Genomic DNA, 16,534 nt, shown 5'->3' with positions numbered 1-16,534 from the left:
CACAGTTCACAGTCCACGGATGCTGTCTGAGGTTTGGTCTTTCCAATGTTGTGAGCAAGAGATCTAGGTGGGATTGGATATCAAATCCCCGCCGAAAAGTGACGGTACCTGAGCAGAGGTGCGGATCAACTCACTGATGCAGTCAGTCATCTTCAATCAGCCCAATGCACGCACGCAGGCAGCATGAGTGGGCCAGGGACAGTGGGACCAGCAGACTGTTTACTGTGGAGCCTGGACAGGAGATGCAGAGAGCCGGGGCTCTACACTCAGTGACGACCAGACGGCTTTGATGGATTTGTAAACGCACGGACCACCCGTCCCTACACTACTGTACAATGCAGTAGTGTAGGTTGAATAGGTTGGCTGCAGCGACTGGACATCCACATGCAAATGGTGCGGAGGGTGTGAATGACTCGGGTCGGGTATTGTTTCGAGTACCGAGTACACGGATGAAGGGTGACATTTTCTTGTCCGGCCAAGTACGGGCGACAAGCCCAGCCGTTTGGATGTACCGAGCCCACCGACACTTGCACGCGAGCAACTCGGTCTGTTCTGTTCAAGTTCTCTCTTTTCTTTGACACCGAGTGACTTCCTGACATCTCCCGTTGCCCGCGCTGAGGTTCCTGCCCGCCAATTCAAGATTTTGCAGTGCGGGACAGAGACTGCGAGTGAGTTGATCGCCCCTTCCTTCCCCTTGCGCCGCCCTCACTCGTTGGCGGCACAACAAAGGGCCTCGGTTTTGCTTCTTGCCCGCCCACCTAGCAAAAACCCCGCAGCGCAGTACAGTAGTTGACTTTCGTTCCTGGTTCAAGTTGCCCGACTGCCCGCGCCCCTCCTCCATTCAAGGCTGCAGTGGCCTGCGCGCGCTGTTTGGTTGTGACCCCCCCCCCCTTGTCCGTCTCGTCGCAATCGCAGTCGCATGGAGTCATCGTCGTCGGTCGTCCGACAATCCTTGAAGCATCGCAAAAACTCGGCGAACCTCATTGGATCTCCAATCGAATATCCTTCGACCTCACTTCCCAGACAACCGCAACGCCACAAACCACACCCCCCAGTGCCATGTCAAAACACAGACTCGGGAATGGCACCAGCACAATACCACCATTACCGCTATCTCTACTACCTCTAGTATCTTTGCCGACGCATATTACTTCTTCGACTACGACAACTGAGACTAGCCGCCACTTTTCCTGTCATTGGCGCCAGAGACATCAAGGACAGCCATCAGAGACATCAGGGACACCCTGCCACACCGAACCATCCTCGACACCGCACTCGTCGCCGGAGCCGTTGTCGTTTCCGTCACCATCTACAACACCACTCGTCGCCCGCCCATACCACACCACCAATCCCTAGTTCAGCGCACTGCTTCTCTCACCTTGGCGCTAGCCTTCTCGTGCTGCAATCCAAGCCGTTAACGGTCCGCTCACGGTCGACCACAAAGTGGACACGGGAGTGCCACGCGCAATAGTTTGTTGCCAGGGCGGATATTGAGAAATCAGACGCGCTACAACACCATACCGGTGTCGACACTGTAATTGTTGGGGCTGGGTTGATTTTGGTTTGCAAAGTGCGAATCCTCAAGGGGAACCGACAAGAGACGGACAATCAGGAGCTTCGGAGCCGACACCATACATCTTGCCCTGGAAACTACCGACATAACGCATATACCAACCCAAGTACTTCACACCCGCGTACAGGCGCTTATACGCCACCACGTTGGAGTCTGGAGGGCCCTGGACGCAGTTCTAGGTCAGCCCCGATTCACGTCGAGGCCCATTTCCCCTTGGTCTGGCTACCACTTACACGCATCTTCAAGTTCTCTCTCGAACCGTCATTGAGAGGGCTGCTGTTAGACGGCGCCAAGTGCATACAAGCATAAAAGAACGGGTAGCTGCAGCGGGTTACAGTTGACTGCCCTTGTCTCACCATCGCCATAGCAACTTTGGCTCCTCAACCTCCAAGGGAATCACAACCGCCCCGTCAGAAAGAAGGGTGCTTTATCCGCTGCCGCGTGACTGCCACCAGGAGGACGAGAGGGGATTAGTGTGGAAAGGAAGAAGGAGACAGTCCTGCGAGACACTCCACCGTGTATAGTCGACGAGGTACCTGGCCAACTCGCCTGGCCTGTTGCACAGAGAAACGCCTCTCTAGAGCCGGCTCAGAGCCCATTGGCCGTTCTGCTGGAGCGGACAGCAAGTCCAGTGAGAATACGAGACGACGTGCTGGTCATTGTGTATCAGGCCTCGTCAGCGGGAGGGCAGTCATTTGTCGGCGAGTCCATCGTCAACACGTCCCAGACTATATTGCGGAAGCCCACAGTCCCGGCACAGTATCAAAGAGACAAGAGCCTTGGATGCCATATCTGGTCTCGCACGCATTGTGCTCCATTATCCCCCGCCTCGCCGCCGCCCACCACTGCCGCTCATCACCATCTTCACTGCTACCCTGCTTTGATTGAGGCGCCATTGATTTTGCCACACGTACATCATCTCCCGCCAAATTCTCAGCTCGTCAGGCGCTCCATCCTGGTAGACCAAGCGCCCCAGACTGCGCCAATCAACCTCTTCAGAAAAGGTGCCACCACCGTGGGATTGCTGCAGGAGGACTTTGGGTTTTTGAAGCTTGTTTCCACCCTCTGACCCCCATATCGGACCTGATACGTCTCTGCTAGCCTGGTCCCTACCTGCTTCAGAGCTCCCGCGTCCTTGCCTGCCAGATTGCCTGCCTCTCTGCCTGCCCTGTCTCGTCTCGCAATCTAGTTGGCTGCTTTGGGTGTCTCCTATCACATTCTGCACTACCCTGCCACCACTCTCTGTCTTGACTCCAAGACCCTGTCTGTATATATAGAGCTAAGGCACGATGCCGGACGACGTTGGACCCGCCGAGGCAGAGGTCTCGGGTGCTGTGTCTGAGAGCGACAACGAGTACGACGAAACCGAGGTCACTACCAAGGACGACGACGACGAAAAGATGGCCGAACGATCCGTTGCTTCCGAAGGTGTCGAAACCAACGGTGACCAGAAGAAGAAGTATGACCCCAAGGATCCTTTGCGGCCCAGGAGGAAAAAAGCCCGGAGAGCCTGCTATGCGTGTCAGAGAGCTCATTTGACCTGCGGTAAGTTTTTACTTTTGCTCACTTCAGCTCACTGTTTCTTCAAGTTAGCCTTCCTTACCATAAAATGAGTACGACACGGAAGGAAACTACCATCACCTCGATATTCCGTCCCCTTTCGCATGTCACGAAAAAAAAAAAAAAAAAAAAAAAAAACAATTATGCTAATGTTGATTTTGATTTAGGTGACGAACGACCATGCCAACGGTGCATCAAACGTGGATTAGCTGAAGCTTGCCAGGACGGTGTCCGGAAGAAGGCGAAGTATCTCCACGATGCTCCCCCGGAAGCCTTACGTCCCGTACTTGGACCCAACTACAATCCTGCTGCCGCTGTATCTGTCCGGAATGGCCATCGGCATCCTTCCAACGGTGGGTCAGATGCCGGCTCTTCTGTTGGTACCTTCTACTCGCAGTCGACCCAGTACCCAGTCTTCTCGTCTGCAGCAACACAATTAGGATCAATACCGGAGAACTTACCCTTCCCCCAGCAATCTCCCGTATCGCCAACTTTCCAGGCCTCTGGCAACCCTCAGCTCGGTTCTATTGCGGTCAATTCAGTTTCCAGCCCTATGAATAGCTTCCCTCCAGCGCTATTTGATCCGAGTAATCCTGCCATTTTCAACTTCAATTTGGAGGGACTCAACTTCGGAAGTCAGTATGGCGCCATGGAGTTTGGTATGCTGGGCCACATGTCCTCGGGTGCTGCTGAGACTCCTCCGCGGGATCCGTCCATAGCACAGCAGGGCACTAGTGATGTCGGATTTAACCCCTCTGGAGTCTTTGGAAACAGTCTGAACCAGTTTGAAAAGGTTTATGACAATAACACCGGTTTGATAAGCGACTTCCTGACTCTGGATGCCCATTCCAATGGCTTGTACTCCCAAGGAAACCTGCAACATGGTCTACCGCATGCCTATGCTATCCCTGCTGGTCCCACTAGTCTACAAAGCCCTAGTACCGAGAACAACAGTCCGCAACCGACAGGATTTGGTTTTGAGTCTCCCACCACCACCAACTACACGGGGGTTCCAGGTGCTGCAGGGAATCAGCCGGGCTCCCAGCAGCCACGGGCGCAGAAACCAAAGACGCCGGCCTTGGGGAAGCTCGGGCCACAGTCAGTTCTGGGTAAGAGGCAGCGAGATCCATCATCTATCTACGAGGCAGTCAAGGAACCATTCCAATATGTGGCTAGTTTCCACAAGCTCATCAGTCTACTTCAGAACCGATTTTCGGGCGCGAGCACGATCAGCATCGTAAGGTCATTAGCCAGCATTCGCCCATCTTTCATGTCATGTATGAAAACGCTCAACAGGGCCGACCTCATCTTCATGGAGAAAAGCTTCCAGCGTGCCCTTTTCGAGCATGAGGAGTTCATGCACCAATCGCCAAGCCCAGCCATCGCTTGCCGTCGAACCGGCGAAATAGCCGCCGTTAACAAGGAGTTCACAGCGCTAACAGGGTGGACAAAGGATGTGCTTCTTGGGAAGACGCTGAACCTCAATGCGAATATGGGTGGCACTAACTCGGATACCCTTTCCATCAGCAGCAAAGGAGGCAGAGGAGGCATTGTGGGAACAACACCCAGGCTAAAACCTTTGCATCCAGAACAGGGCACGAACGCCGACAGTCAGCAACAGCAATCGCAGCAACACAAGGAACAACCACAACCGGTATTCCTTGCGGAGCTCATGGACGAAGCGAGCGTGACGCAGTTTTACGAGGATTACGCCCAGCTAGCGTTTACACACAGCCGAGGTACAGTGGTGAGAAAATGCCGACTTCTCAAGTACCGCACCCAAGAGAACATGGACGCCGCCGCCGCCGCGGCTGCTGCTGCTTCTGCCCCCACAGCTTCAGGCGGCAGTGGTAGCAGTAACGGCACCGTTGTCAATGGAGGGCCAGATAGCAGCCCAGCTGGAAAGACGGAGAAAGAACGACCGACGGGCGTGAATGTTGCCAGCAATAGTATCTTGAGCAACAGGGTCGCCAAGATCGACGGAGAACACGGCATCTCGAAACTGGAACGAGATGGTAAGCTAGAATGCAGCTATACGTGGACCATCAAGCGGGATGTGTTTGATATACCCATGATTATAATGATCAATGTAAGTGGTGTCTGACGGTCCTTTTCTCTTTTCGCCCTTTTCTTCTTTGTTCTACAATTTGCTTTCCCTCCGTATCGGTCCGGGACACTTCTCCCGTTTCACTACTACATGCCCCCGTTTGGTCCTTCCCTCCTCATCATTCAAACACCTGCGCTTCTTCTTTCTATATTCTTCACATCCTACCCTAGCCCGCTCTTCTTCTTAAAGCCCCACTACCAAGAGTCCAAAAACCTTTCCCCCCAAAATCCTGTACACAAAGCTAACCGACAATACAGTTTCTCCCGTGTTACTACCGTAGTCATAACCAACTAGCTGTATGATTAAAAACAGTACTGCCGTCTAGAACAAACAAGACAATCATTGAGAGAGGGGGTGGTCGATAATATGTGTTCATGCGTATAATGGCACTAGTGGATGTCTAGGGTGAGTGCCTTTAGTGGATGAGTCAGTCATGTTTTCCTTTTCTTTTCCGTTCGTTATGCGGAATGTTTGAGTGGGGCAAGTGCGAGACAGGGAGACAAGGAGACACAAGAAAGGCTGCAGGCGGAGAAGAAGGAGTGCATACCGGACATTTTCATTGAACAGTAGGGAGCAAAGGTGCATCAAAGTTTTGGCATTTGATTTGACCATTGGGAATGTTTCCAGAATAGCGGAATAGGGAAAGCTCGAATAGGTTTGGTAACCAAATCATGGGTTGGCGTTTTGCTTTGGATATTCATTACTGCCTTTTTCTTTACATTTTTCTCTTCTTTTTTCTTCGACTGCTTCGCTGGGTTCATCGCGAAACCCTCTATTCTCTTCCTATGACTGATACCTTTACCACAAACAGCAATCAAGTTCCATTGTTGTCAATGTCCGTCGTTATTGTTCTCGGTAATAGACATCGCATATCTGGCTGTCTACAGTATCGTGCATGAAATTGAAATAAGGTCTGATGAAAAATGAAGAGAAAAAAAAAAGAAAAACCCCCTGAAAAACCCACAACACCTGGGATTCGTTGGTCGTCAACCAACGTAACTACTAGTCGAGCAATTGGTAGCCTAGGGAAGAGCGGACGGAATCCCCAGTTTTCTACCATCTATGGTTGCATGTACTTGCTGTGATCGCAAATTGTTTTGATCAAGAGATACGAAATGATTTGGAGTGGGTAGTCTACTACTTGAAGGTCACGCTGTAAACACGTTTACAAGTAGTCACCACCACCACCACCACCACCACCGCATCACCATTGTCAAAGCCACCTATGACATGATTTTGCATGACAGATATTCTCTGGATTTACATCGGTTTTTAGTTTTTTAGGGTAATGAATCTGTTGATCTGATACCATTCCTGTATCTCATGTGTTTGATGTGGCGCACTCAATGCCTTCTTCTGCTCCTGTCTGTCTGCTGTCTGTCTGTCTGTCTGTCTGTCTGTCTGTCTGTCTGTCTGTCTATCTGCCTGTCAAATCGACTACCTGCTTGTTTTCATTACCTACCCCACTGGCTGCTATTTCCTGGCCTGGATTTCACCAAACAGAATATCGATGACTTCGTCTAAAAAGGTGAACGCTAAATGCGCACTGCACAGGGATACCAAGTTAGCTCATGAACTTCATCCGTCAAACAAACTGATGGTTAGGTAGGGGTAGCAAAAACTTACTTCAGCCGCTCATTATTAAACGTTGCAAAAATCCGCCTACTCGCCGCCTGCGCATTGAGCCGTCCCACCACACTAGCCGCCAAATCCGGTACCAGCGTAGCGAGCATCAGACTCGCCTCCGTCTTGGTCCTGGCTTTTTCCTGCGCTGTCCGCGGCGGTTTGTTACTAGGCAGCTCGCCGCCGGGCCACATGCCATCTTTGACGAGGTTGATGTACCGCAGCAGCGCGTCCTCGGCCACTAGCATCCTGACGTTGTCGCGCAGCTTGCGCTCAATCGTGCCGCCCAGGAGCTGATGCAGCACCACGACGACGGCGCGGCCGCGAAGCCAATTGTTGCCGCGGTTTAGTTCGAAAACCTCGAGGAAGATGTCGCAAATGGGCTTGACGAAGGGCTCGAGCTCCTTGTCGTTGGTGAGCTCGAACGCGTTCAGCTCCGCCTCGGCCTCGGCGGCCGTGACTACGTCTTCGCCCCCGGCTCCAGCTGCGCTGGCGGCCGCCAGCTGTTGGTTGGTGGCTGCGGCCAGGAGGTTCTGGCCGGCTAGCGAGAGCTGGTCGAGCACAGGGATGTTCCCGAGAATGTCCTCCATGCCGTCAGCGACCGAGTCGTAGAGGCGAGTCATCATGTCCTTTTTGCTGTCTTCTAGTGAAGAGGTTTGGCCTTGGGTGGCTGTGGCGGGCGTGATGGCGCTTTGGGAGAGAAAGGTGCGGAGTTCCCGGCTGTGGCAGACGTCGGGAAGAAGAAGGAGTTGGTTGAGATACTTTTCGAGTGCGACGCGGCGCTTCTGCAGAAAGTCGTTTTGTAGCTTCATCACCATGCGCCGCCGAGGGAAGTCCAGGTTGCGGACGGACGGATACTGCGACCGCAGCTTTTGGTGGAGCTCGAGAAACTCGCTGTAACGGCGGGTGACGGTCCATGTCGCTGCCGGCATCTTCTCTCCAGCATTCCGCAGCACCTCAATGGCGTACATAGCGAACTCTTTCCCATCCTCTTCTCGGCCGACATGGATATTCTTAATCTTGATCGTGGACCGGCCATAGAGACTGTTATCACTCTCCTGAATGACATATTGTTGTCGTTGCAACTCCTTCCTTCGGATTTCTCTTTGTAAGCTTGCTTTCGACTTTCGAAGGATCCTTAGCTCGGCAGTGTTATTTGTCAGTTCGGCTTTCTTCAGAAGAGAATCCACGACAGCATCCTGAGCAACCAGGCGATCAATGTCATTGCTGAGGACGGTGATTGCCTCCGCTAGCCCCAGATCGCCAGGCGCTGCTTCGTGAACTTCATCAATCTCGTCATCATCCTTGTTCTCATCAGAATACTCATGCTCATCTGACAGAAATCTGTTCTCGTCTGCAAACAGATCGTCGTCGATAAAGACGCCTATACGAGACGCAGCGCTCACAAGACCCAGGGATGCCAGACTGGGCTTCTCCGGCTCTTTCGCTGTCATCGGTCTCGGCATGTCAGCAGAACCTCTACTGGGCCGCCCCAAATCAACGGAGCCATGGTTCGAACGTGGTGTAGCAGACATTGCTCTTGTAGGCCCGGACTTCGTCGGAGACGAAAAAAGACTTGAGTTGTTCCCGTCGTCACCGAAAAGAGATGCACGCAGATCCTCTGCTGTTGGCGGCTGGCTGTCCTCCAAAATATTATTTAGAGCCTGCTCCATCGCCTGAACGACACGAGTATCTGGGGCCGGCGGCGCTGGCTCCTGCTCGAGGCTTTGTACCGAATCTGCCAAGCCATCCTCCCCCAGATCATCGTCGTCAAACATAGGTGTGATGGATGAATCATCTTCCATAGATCGACGAGTCCCCATTAGAGCATCTATGCTCTGCGTCCCTGCACGCAGGTCAAGGGATGACCCGGCGCCCCTGTTGCGGGCACCAGGAGGGAGGCGAAGGGCCATGCGTAGTTGCGGATTTGGCTTGGAGGTAAATGAGGATGCCCTGGCTACTGAAGGTCCGGGCGTTGATGATCCAGAGACTGGTGCTACCATGCTCTTTGATGCCTCCTCGGAAGCCAGCGCTTTGTAAAACAAGTCAGACTTCTTGAAGTTTCCAAAATGCTTGGCCTTCATTTCCTCCAGCACAGCGCTTTGAGCACGCAGAACAGCCCTCCGTGCCTTGTAATATTGTTCAGGCGAGGCCCTTCTTCCTGCTCTCAGAAACTCCTGAATGGTCCGCTTGGACGAATCGGGTACTTTGAGCTCAGGCCTCGAGAGATATGCAGCCTCAATCTGAGCGAGGTCCAAACGGTCTGAGTCCGTCCAGGGCGGAAGCTGCAGCGGAAGCTGTTCTCCTTCTGGCCCATCGTCCTCCAGCGGATTACGAAACCCATCCACCACAAGCCAAAACTGAACCAAAGGCATGAGACGTTGCCTATCCATGTACTCCATAAAATAGGACAAACTGGAAGGATCACGCAAGACATCCGTCAGGGACGCATTCTCCAAACGAGACACGGTTGGTGTTGGCAAAGCCGTAGTTTGTGGTGGGAGAGCCCGACGATCCCCACCGGCCGCCAGGTGATGCACCTTTTGGTCGAGCAGTCTCTTTCCCATCTCAAGACGACGCAAGTAGACCTGGTCGACATTCTCCTGCTGAGAATCTCGCTTGATCTGAATAGCAACTTCGCTCCGGAACCGCCTCGCATCCGAGAGGTTGTTGGTTTTCCGAATGGCGCGGATGAACTTTTCGAACTTCCTCTCATTATCGCCAGGAATCATTCGAGGAAACGCTACAGGTTTGTTGACTCTTGGCGCTGGCGAAGCGTGCTGGTCCAGAGCCGCCCGAAGCTTGCGGACTGTCGAGCGATCCTGAAGCATGCTCCGCCCGTAGTTCTCCATCAGCTGGTTCCAGGTATCGGGATCCGAAAGCATCCGCATGATGGGAAACATGACAGCGCAGGCAGTGATCTCGCGGACAATGGCTGAAACTGCACCGGAAGCCAACATGCTCTTGGGCAAGATCTTGGGAAGAATCCTCACCATAACCTTGCGGAGGTAGTCTTGCTGAGTGGTCTTGGTGTCGGAAAAGGACAGGGTGGCGGCGGGATGGAGCTTGCCATCTCTGTACTTGGAAGCAATCGCCAGGTCCAGTTCGTCCGTCTCTGTGACTGATCGATTCAGTTTGCGCCCCCTGACCGACTTCTCGGCCTCGTACACATCGCGGAAATGGGCTGTCAGGATGGGCACCAAACGGGTGGTCAGGATGGTAGCAAGGTCGAGCTGCGCAAGGCGGTCCCGGACGGTCAAGATGGCGCCCCGTATTGCCTTGTCTACCTCATCCGTAAAGACAGGGTTCTTGCTGATGCTCGAATACCACACTTGTATGAAATCGCGGATGACGTAGCCCAGAACCTCGTCGAGAGCTGCCGAGACCTTGGGGGACTCGGGGTAGAGCGGTGCTTTGGTGGACGTCTGGCGTGCCCGAAGAGCGGCCACCTCCTTTGACCAAGAGCCTGGGGCAACGAAGGCCGCGCCATGGGGCCGTGGTGATGGTCGGAGTCGGTGGTGATGCGGTCCACGAGAGGTAAGCATGAGCAGGGCAAGCAGGCCGACGAGGGTAACGAGGACGCCGGCGGCAAAGGCATAGTTAGCCCAGCGGATGGCGGGGAACCAATGGACAGCATATCCCCAGGAAATGAAAGCAGCAATTGCAGCAAGGGCTATGTCTCTCCCTTGAAGAACCATTGCCATACTCCAGCGCAGACATTTGGCGCTTGTCGTCGCCGCATGGTTTTATCGCCAGTTCGATGTGGAAGTGGTTCGGTGTGAGGAGTGTCGCGGGTGAGGCAGGCGGGGGGGGGGGGGGGGGGGGGGGGGGTTGGGCCATAGACATTCGTGGGCTGTTTAGTACCATGGATACTCTAGAGCTCTGGCCTCTACTAGACACTAACACTAGCCGGCAAGTCCATTGCCGCCGCCATGCTAAACCGCGTTAGTGAGCCAGTGGTGCGATGCCAAATGTCTGACCAAGAGGCCCGCGGGTTCTCCAGGGGTCCAGTCACTGAACGTCCGGTGGGCACCGTTACACCACCGTCGAGTTTCTGTATTTTACGCGCAAAGTTACATGTCATCTTGTCCGTAACCCGGGTGGGGGTCAGTTGGGGTCATTTACTGTAGAGACATGCCGCTTCACCATCACCATATCGTGAACACCGGACATCATACCCCAGCACAGGGCGCCATATAGGAAGGCTTCCACCTCGAGGTACTTTACTCTCGTAGTAGCCCAATCAACGTGGGTATCACCAACATTGTGCATTTTGTCCACATCCATAGCCTCTCTTCCATGTCCCAGAGCGCGCTCAAGCAGAAACATCCTCTGGCCACTGAGGATCCTCCAGCCTCCTGAAAAGAGCAACATGCTTCTGCCCATTATGCCTGGTCACCTTCTTCCCTTCTTCAGTCTCGTTGCGCATAATCTCGACTAGCGGATCAGCCTCCTGCTCCTCTACCGACACCCTTTCAAAGGCCGGGTGCGCGTTGAAGTGTCCAACCATCCACTCGTGCAGGTCGGGCACATCCGTGATGGTATACACAATGCCGCCGGGGCGCAGCACGTACGCGTACTCTGAGTTGAGCGTCGTGGAAACAATTCTCTGCTTGTGCTTGCGCGCCTTGAAGTGCGGATCCGGGAAGCAGATGAAGATCTTGTTCAGTTGGCCCTTGTTGAAAAAGTTGGGCATAAACTTCATCGTGTTGGCGCGCAGTACGGCAATGTTGCGGTACAGCTTTTGCTCCTCGTTTTGTACACGCAGGGCTTTGATTCTGTCTTCCACAAACTGTGTTACCGAGACACGAATCTCCAGGCCTGAGTTCATACAGTCAGTATGAGATCGATGGAATCAAGGGTGCCAAACACTCTCACCTAGAACAAGAGTCTCGGGAAGTACGGGAGCCAGAGCTATGAGCAGACCACCGAAACCGCAGCCAATATCTGCAACCTCAACCTGCTTGGTCAACTTCCTGATGGCAGGAGCCGACAACTCTTGACCCGTGGTTTCCTCGAACTCAGTTGTCTCGGTCTTTTGCGCAATCGGCTCTTCAACTGCATAATGAGGATAGAGAGAAGCCCAATCCATCTGCTCTGGCGTAGGGGGACTAGATCGACGTTAATTCAAGAGCATGGAAACAATGATCTCTTCACGTGGAAATCATCTTACTAAATCAAAGAGTGATCAGAGAAAGGGTTGGCATGGGCCCTCTGACGGTAGAACTTCTTGCGCGGCAGCTCAGTGACTCCATTGGCGCGGAGGGCGGCACGGTAATCCTCGCGCTTTTGACGCTTGTTCTTGGGTTCGGACATGACGGCTGCTGAATACAATGGTTTTGTGGTCTAATAAAACTGAAGTCTGTCGGTTGTTGTGCAGTCAATAAGTCTGTTGGATCCAGTAGGGAAAAAAGTGAGACTGAGAGCGACTCCAGAATCGACTCTCACAAAAGTTTCATCCCCGGTGCAGTGTAACGAAGCAAATCTGGAAGCCAAGGTTCCCGTGTTGCTGCAAAAAAATACCCACAGGGGTGTTCCTGCAATGGAAAAGCGGTACTCGTAAGATTCAAAAATCCTGAGCGTAGGTAACTTACGTGTAAACTATGCAATACCCACCGTTACAAACATCTTCCTCTGAAGCAAGGTTACAAGGATGAAGCTCCCGAAACTCGGGCCTGGATTCGGACGGCCGCCCCGCTATCGGCAGTCCACATGGCGACACTTTTCCATTAAAACCTAGCACGGTAGGTAGGTGACCAAGAACCCCACGAGATTGCAGTATCAGTTATCAGTTGAGTCAGGGTCGTCAACTATTTCCATCTCAATCAAGCGGATCAAGAAGTGTACCTTACTTGATCATTCCCATCCCTCTTATACTACGTAATCAAGATTACATAGACACAATGGCTTCAGCTCGTCAAGTCAACATTGCCATCATCGGTAGGCAATTACCTGTACCCCAATTGCGCCACATCAGCTCAGACCGTCCAACCCCGACGTCCCTCGCTGCTAACCTTGACCTTCCCATCTTCCAGGCGCCGGTGGAGTAGGAAAGTGCTTCCTCTCCCAGCTCGAGTCGCTGGCCGCTCGCCGCCAGAACCAGAAGCTGGTGCTCACCTACATTGCCACCAGCAAGAAGGCCGTCTACAGCGACGCATACTCGCCCATCGCCCTCGACAGCGTCGTCTCGACCCTCTCCTCCTCGTCGCAGGCCCCCCTTGCCCTCCCTAAGCTCGTCGACTACCTCGCCGCCTCGGGCACCAAGACGGTCCTCGTCGACAACACCAGCTCCCAGGACATCGCCGATGCCTACCCCAGCTTCCTTCGCCGCGGCATCAGCATCGTGACGCCTAACAAGAAGGCCTTCTCGGGCTCGTACAAGTTGTGGCAGGACATCTTCGCCGCCAAGGAGGAGGGTGGTTCTTTGCTGTACCATGAGGCCTCGTGCGGTGCCGGCCTGCCCGTCATCTCCACCATCAAGGACCTGGTTGAGACGGGCGACGAGGTAACCAAGATCGAGGGCGTCTTTAGCGGCACCATGTCCTTCCTGTTCAATTCGTTCGCTCCGACATCGGGCTCGGGCGGCGGCAAGTGGTCCGCCGAGGTGGCCAAGGCCAAGGAGCTGGGCTACACGGAGCCCGACCCGCGCGATGACCTCAACGGTCTCGATGTTGCGCGCAAGCTGACCATCCTCGCCCGCTACGCTGGCCTCGAGGTCGAGTCGCCCACGTCCTTCCCCGTGCAGAGCCTGATCCCCAAGCAGCTCGAGTCGGTCGCCAGCGGCGACGAGTTCCTCGCCCGCCTGCCCGAGTTCGATGCCGAGATGGAGGAGGTCAAGGCCGAGGCGCAGAAGGAGGGCAAGGTTGTCCGCTTCGTCGGCAGCATCGACGTGGCCAGCAAGCAGGTCAAGGTCGGGCTGGAGAAGTTTGACCTCTCTCACCCCATCGCGGCCCTCAAGGGCAGTGACAACATCATTAGCTTCTACACTAAGCGGTATGGAAGCAACCCCCTCATCATCCAGGGTGCCGGCGCCGGAGGTGACGTAACCGCCATGGGCGTCACCAGCGATCTCCTCAAGGTGCTTGCTCAGCTATAAACCGGCGCTTGTCCCCAAAGCGTCCGCAGTGTAATGATCAATAGATAACGATTTTTTTTCTCGGCTCTTGTTGCGCTGTTCTGTAAACCATTTCGTTTGATAGCACCACTCGTTACTCTTTCCATGCCTGCGCCCATGTTTCATCCATCATGATCGCGATCTCACTCCTTCCTGTGTGACCTTGACATCTCCACCATCCCCTCCTTTCCTCAGAACAATTGGCGTTGAACCATTCATCGCCAAGCCTGTCGTTGTGCCCTTTGTCGCCACGTCCTTGTAGGCCGAATTGCTTCCTGTCGGCGATAGCGATCCTTTGGTCGGCGAACCAATGTGCAAAGGCGTTGTAGGTAAGCTGCCACTCGGGCTAGCTGCGACGCTGCCTCCCGTCATATACTCGATGGCTTCTCGCTGCGGGTTCCTGCCGATGACGAGGAGCCTCCACATCCAGAGGGTGAAGTCGTACACGACCAATGCGATGATAGGGAGCATGGGTACCAGAGCCAGCGTTTTCTGGTTCACGACAGTCAAGATTAGCATGTGATTTGATGGCCTGCGCCCAACTCTGAGATCGGATGGAAGACGGAAGCAAACCTACAAAAATCCCAGTCAATACCTCCAAGCCGTAGCTCCACTCTGTTGGGAGCAGGCTCGCTCCGGTGATCCAGCTGTACCAGCTTGCAAGTTCAGATTCGGACATTTTTGCTGGTTGGAGATGGGGGGGGGGGGGGGGGGGTGGTGGGTTATGTATCAGTGCTTCGGATTGGCGGTAGAATGGTAGAGGTCTTTCGTCTCTTCTACTTTCAGGTATGTCCAGAGAGCACCAATCCGAACCGGCCAACTCTTGGTGAACAAGTTGGTGGTGAAACGAAGGTAACCAACAGAGTGCTGCTGTGCAGATGGACGTTGAAGAAGGTGACGTGCCGTTATAAGAAAAAAAAAAGTTGGAGCCCATCCGGTCTTCTGTCCGTCGCCGTCACTGTCACCCTATGTTACCTCAAGTTAGGAGATCAATGTCCAAAACCTGGGTCGCGCGTACGTTCTAAAGCCGAGGGACGCGGACAGCAGCCGAAATTGGAATAATGATACTTTTGATGGAGATCTTTCCTGGGTGCAGGCCGCAAGTGGATGCAGCTCTCAGAGTGTCTGAAGTATTCGTAGCTGTAGGATATATTTATATATATGTTTCTAGCTTTTGTTGTTGTTGTGGCCGTTGTCGTTGTTGTCCGGGCTGAACCTCGGTCAAGGAGGCACAGCACGTCGATGGGAAGACAAGGTGGTGTAAGTGTCGGGTGGCTGCCTTGTCTAATAGTTCGGGTTGGATTCGAAGCTGATCATTATCGTGACTCGGTGTTTGGAGGACAAGATAAACTTCCCACCAGGAAGCCAAATCCGATGTGAGGTGAGCAGAGAGGTCAATGAGGAAGAAGTGGTAAGCGCCCTTTGTTTGTTGCAGATCAGTGATGTCGCTTGTCGGAAAAACTGAAGCCAACGAGTACCGGAAAGCGATGCGTGAAGTAGAACGCGGGGAGCAGCACATGAAGTGTCTGGGATTGTAGATAACGAATGCCGGGTATCAAGGTGTTACATCCAGGAAAAACGCAGAACGTGGACGCAGTGTGACATAAAACAAATGCAGTTAAAGGCGGGGAGGATGAGGAAGAAGGCGTGTTGGGGTTCAGTTCGTTGTTGTGGTCAGAAAAGGAGATCGGCGGAGATAAGGTTTAAGTTGGGCTACAAGCTACCTGTATGTAGACAGGCACAACTCGGGGTACCCAAGGTTAAAGGCATGGAATCCATGACTGATTGGAAAGGTGGGACACCATGACAGTTTCTCAGAATGGAGGTGGAAGCATTAGGTTGACATTGACACTTCAGGGGCGAGGCCACCACTGGCAAACTCAGCAGTCTAGCACCGCTCGATCGGGTGGAGAGGACAATGAGTGGGTGGTAGGTTCGTCCAAACAGAAAACAGTTATGACGCCCTTTTTCTCCTTCCACGTCACAGACAGAACCAGTCACAGGGGCAATACGTGCTTGACCACCTCTTGTCTTGCGATGGATAATGCTGGGGCGTTGACAATAGGTAACTAACACCCATCATGTCGAGAGTGTAATTTACATGCTTACTTATGTATGGTATTGTTCACTGGCGTTACCAGGTATGTAAGGCTGTATTGAAAAGGAAAGGGTCCCGCAACATCCTGCTTCCATTGCGCTTACAGTGCGGGGCGAACAACCCCAGATTCCACGGAGATGACACACGCTACTGATAATTGATAGAGCTTCAGTGCTGTGACTGCTTCTATTCTCGGAAGCCTGGACCGGCACGACCTGCTCACAACTGAAACTTCCCGTCGCCATTCTTTCACAACGGCACTGCAGCTCGAAACTTAATCATACGCAAATCCTACCCTAGATTCCAGAGCTCATAACCCTGCAACCGTGGATCGGAGGAATCGAGATCGTATAGTCATTTTTATTCCAACACATTACTTGAAATATCAACTGCACGGGCAGCCTTGAAACTCACCCAACGAGGCTTCGGCTTTCCAGATATCTGCGCATCAACACGGCG

General features: G+C 53.5%; 7 protein-coding genes across 7 annotated transcripts; 3 read left to right on the top strand and 4 right to left on the bottom strand.

Annotated features, from left to right (window-relative positions):
• Positions 1-1,580: 1,580 nt before the first annotated feature.
• B0T23DRAFT_428676 (uncharacterized protein) lies at positions 1,581-1,872 on the bottom strand (the record flags this gene model as incomplete). The annotated part of the gene is made up of 2 exons (XM_062840147.1): positions 1,581-1,736; positions 1,807-1,872. 2 exons carry the CDS (start codon positions 1,870-1,872, stop codon positions 1,581-1,583), a joined length of 222 nt encoding a protein of 73 aa, XP_062692863.1.
• Positions 1,873-2,862: 990 nt separating this feature from the next.
• On the top strand, positions 2,863-5,237 carry B0T23DRAFT_428675 (uncharacterized protein; the record flags this gene model as incomplete). The annotated part of the gene is made up of 2 exons (XM_062840146.1): positions 2,863-3,118; positions 3,301-5,237. 2 exons carry the CDS (start codon positions 2,863-2,865, stop codon positions 5,235-5,237), a joined length of 2,193 nt encoding a protein of 730 aa, XP_062692862.1.
• A 1,398-nt stretch (positions 5,238-6,635) lies between these two features.
• Positions 6,636-10,657, bottom strand: B0T23DRAFT_337833 (PXA domain-containing protein). The gene is made up of 2 exons (XM_062835832.1): positions 6,867-10,657; positions 6,636-6,786 (listed from the first exon to the last, which is right to left on the bottom strand). Exons 1-2 carry the CDS (start codon positions 10,565-10,567, stop codon positions 6,714-6,716), a joined length of 3,774 nt encoding a protein of 1,257 aa, XP_062692861.1. The 5' UTR covers positions 10,568-10,657; the 3' UTR covers positions 6,636-6,713.
• Positions 10,658-10,903: 246 nt separating this feature from the next.
• B0T23DRAFT_337830 (methyltransferase related protein) lies at positions 10,904-12,423 on the bottom strand. The gene is made up of 3 exons (XM_062835831.1): positions 12,037-12,423; positions 11,742-11,974; positions 10,904-11,684 (listed from the first exon to the last, which is right to left on the bottom strand). The coding sequence occupies exons 1-3, from the start codon at positions 12,177-12,179 to the stop codon at positions 11,179-11,181; spliced, it is 882 nt and encodes a 293-aa protein (XP_062692860.1). The 5' UTR covers positions 12,180-12,423; the 3' UTR covers positions 10,904-11,178.
• A 343-nt stretch (positions 12,424-12,766) lies between these two features.
• B0T23DRAFT_404483 (putative homoserine dehydrogenase) lies at positions 12,767-13,959 on the top strand (the record flags this gene model as incomplete). The annotated part of the gene is made up of 2 exons (XM_062838911.1): positions 12,767-12,803; positions 12,899-13,959. The coding sequence occupies 2 exons, from the start codon at positions 12,767-12,769 to the stop codon at positions 13,957-13,959; spliced, it is 1,098 nt and encodes a 365-aa protein (XP_062692859.1).
• Positions 13,813-14,676, bottom strand: B0T23DRAFT_140954 (uncharacterized protein). The gene is made up of 2 exons (XM_062832357.1): positions 14,555-14,676; positions 13,813-14,469 (listed from the first exon to the last, which is right to left on the bottom strand). The coding sequence occupies exons 1-2, from the start codon at positions 14,654-14,656 to the stop codon at positions 14,107-14,109; spliced, it is 465 nt and encodes a 154-aa protein (XP_062692858.1). The 5' UTR covers positions 14,657-14,676; the 3' UTR covers positions 13,813-14,106.
• Positions 14,677-14,679: 3 nt separating this feature from the next.
• Positions 14,680-15,084, top strand: B0T23DRAFT_140964 (uncharacterized protein). The gene has a single exon (XM_062832358.1). The coding sequence runs from the start codon at positions 14,731-14,733 to the stop codon at positions 15,037-15,039; it is 309 nt and encodes a 102-aa protein (XP_062692857.1). The 5' UTR covers positions 14,680-14,730; the 3' UTR covers positions 15,040-15,084.
• The last annotated feature ends 1,450 nt before the right edge of the window (positions 15,085-16,534 follow it).

Source organism: Neurospora hispaniola, assembly GCF_033458365.1.
Source record: "Neurospora hispaniola strain FGSC 10403 chromosome Unknown B0T23scaffold_4, whole genome shotgun sequence".
Classification (NCBI taxonomy): domain Eukaryota; kingdom Fungi; phylum Ascomycota; class Sordariomycetes; order Sordariales; family Sordariaceae; genus Neurospora; species Neurospora hispaniola.
This window is presented reverse-complemented; position numbering and strand designations above follow the sequence as displayed.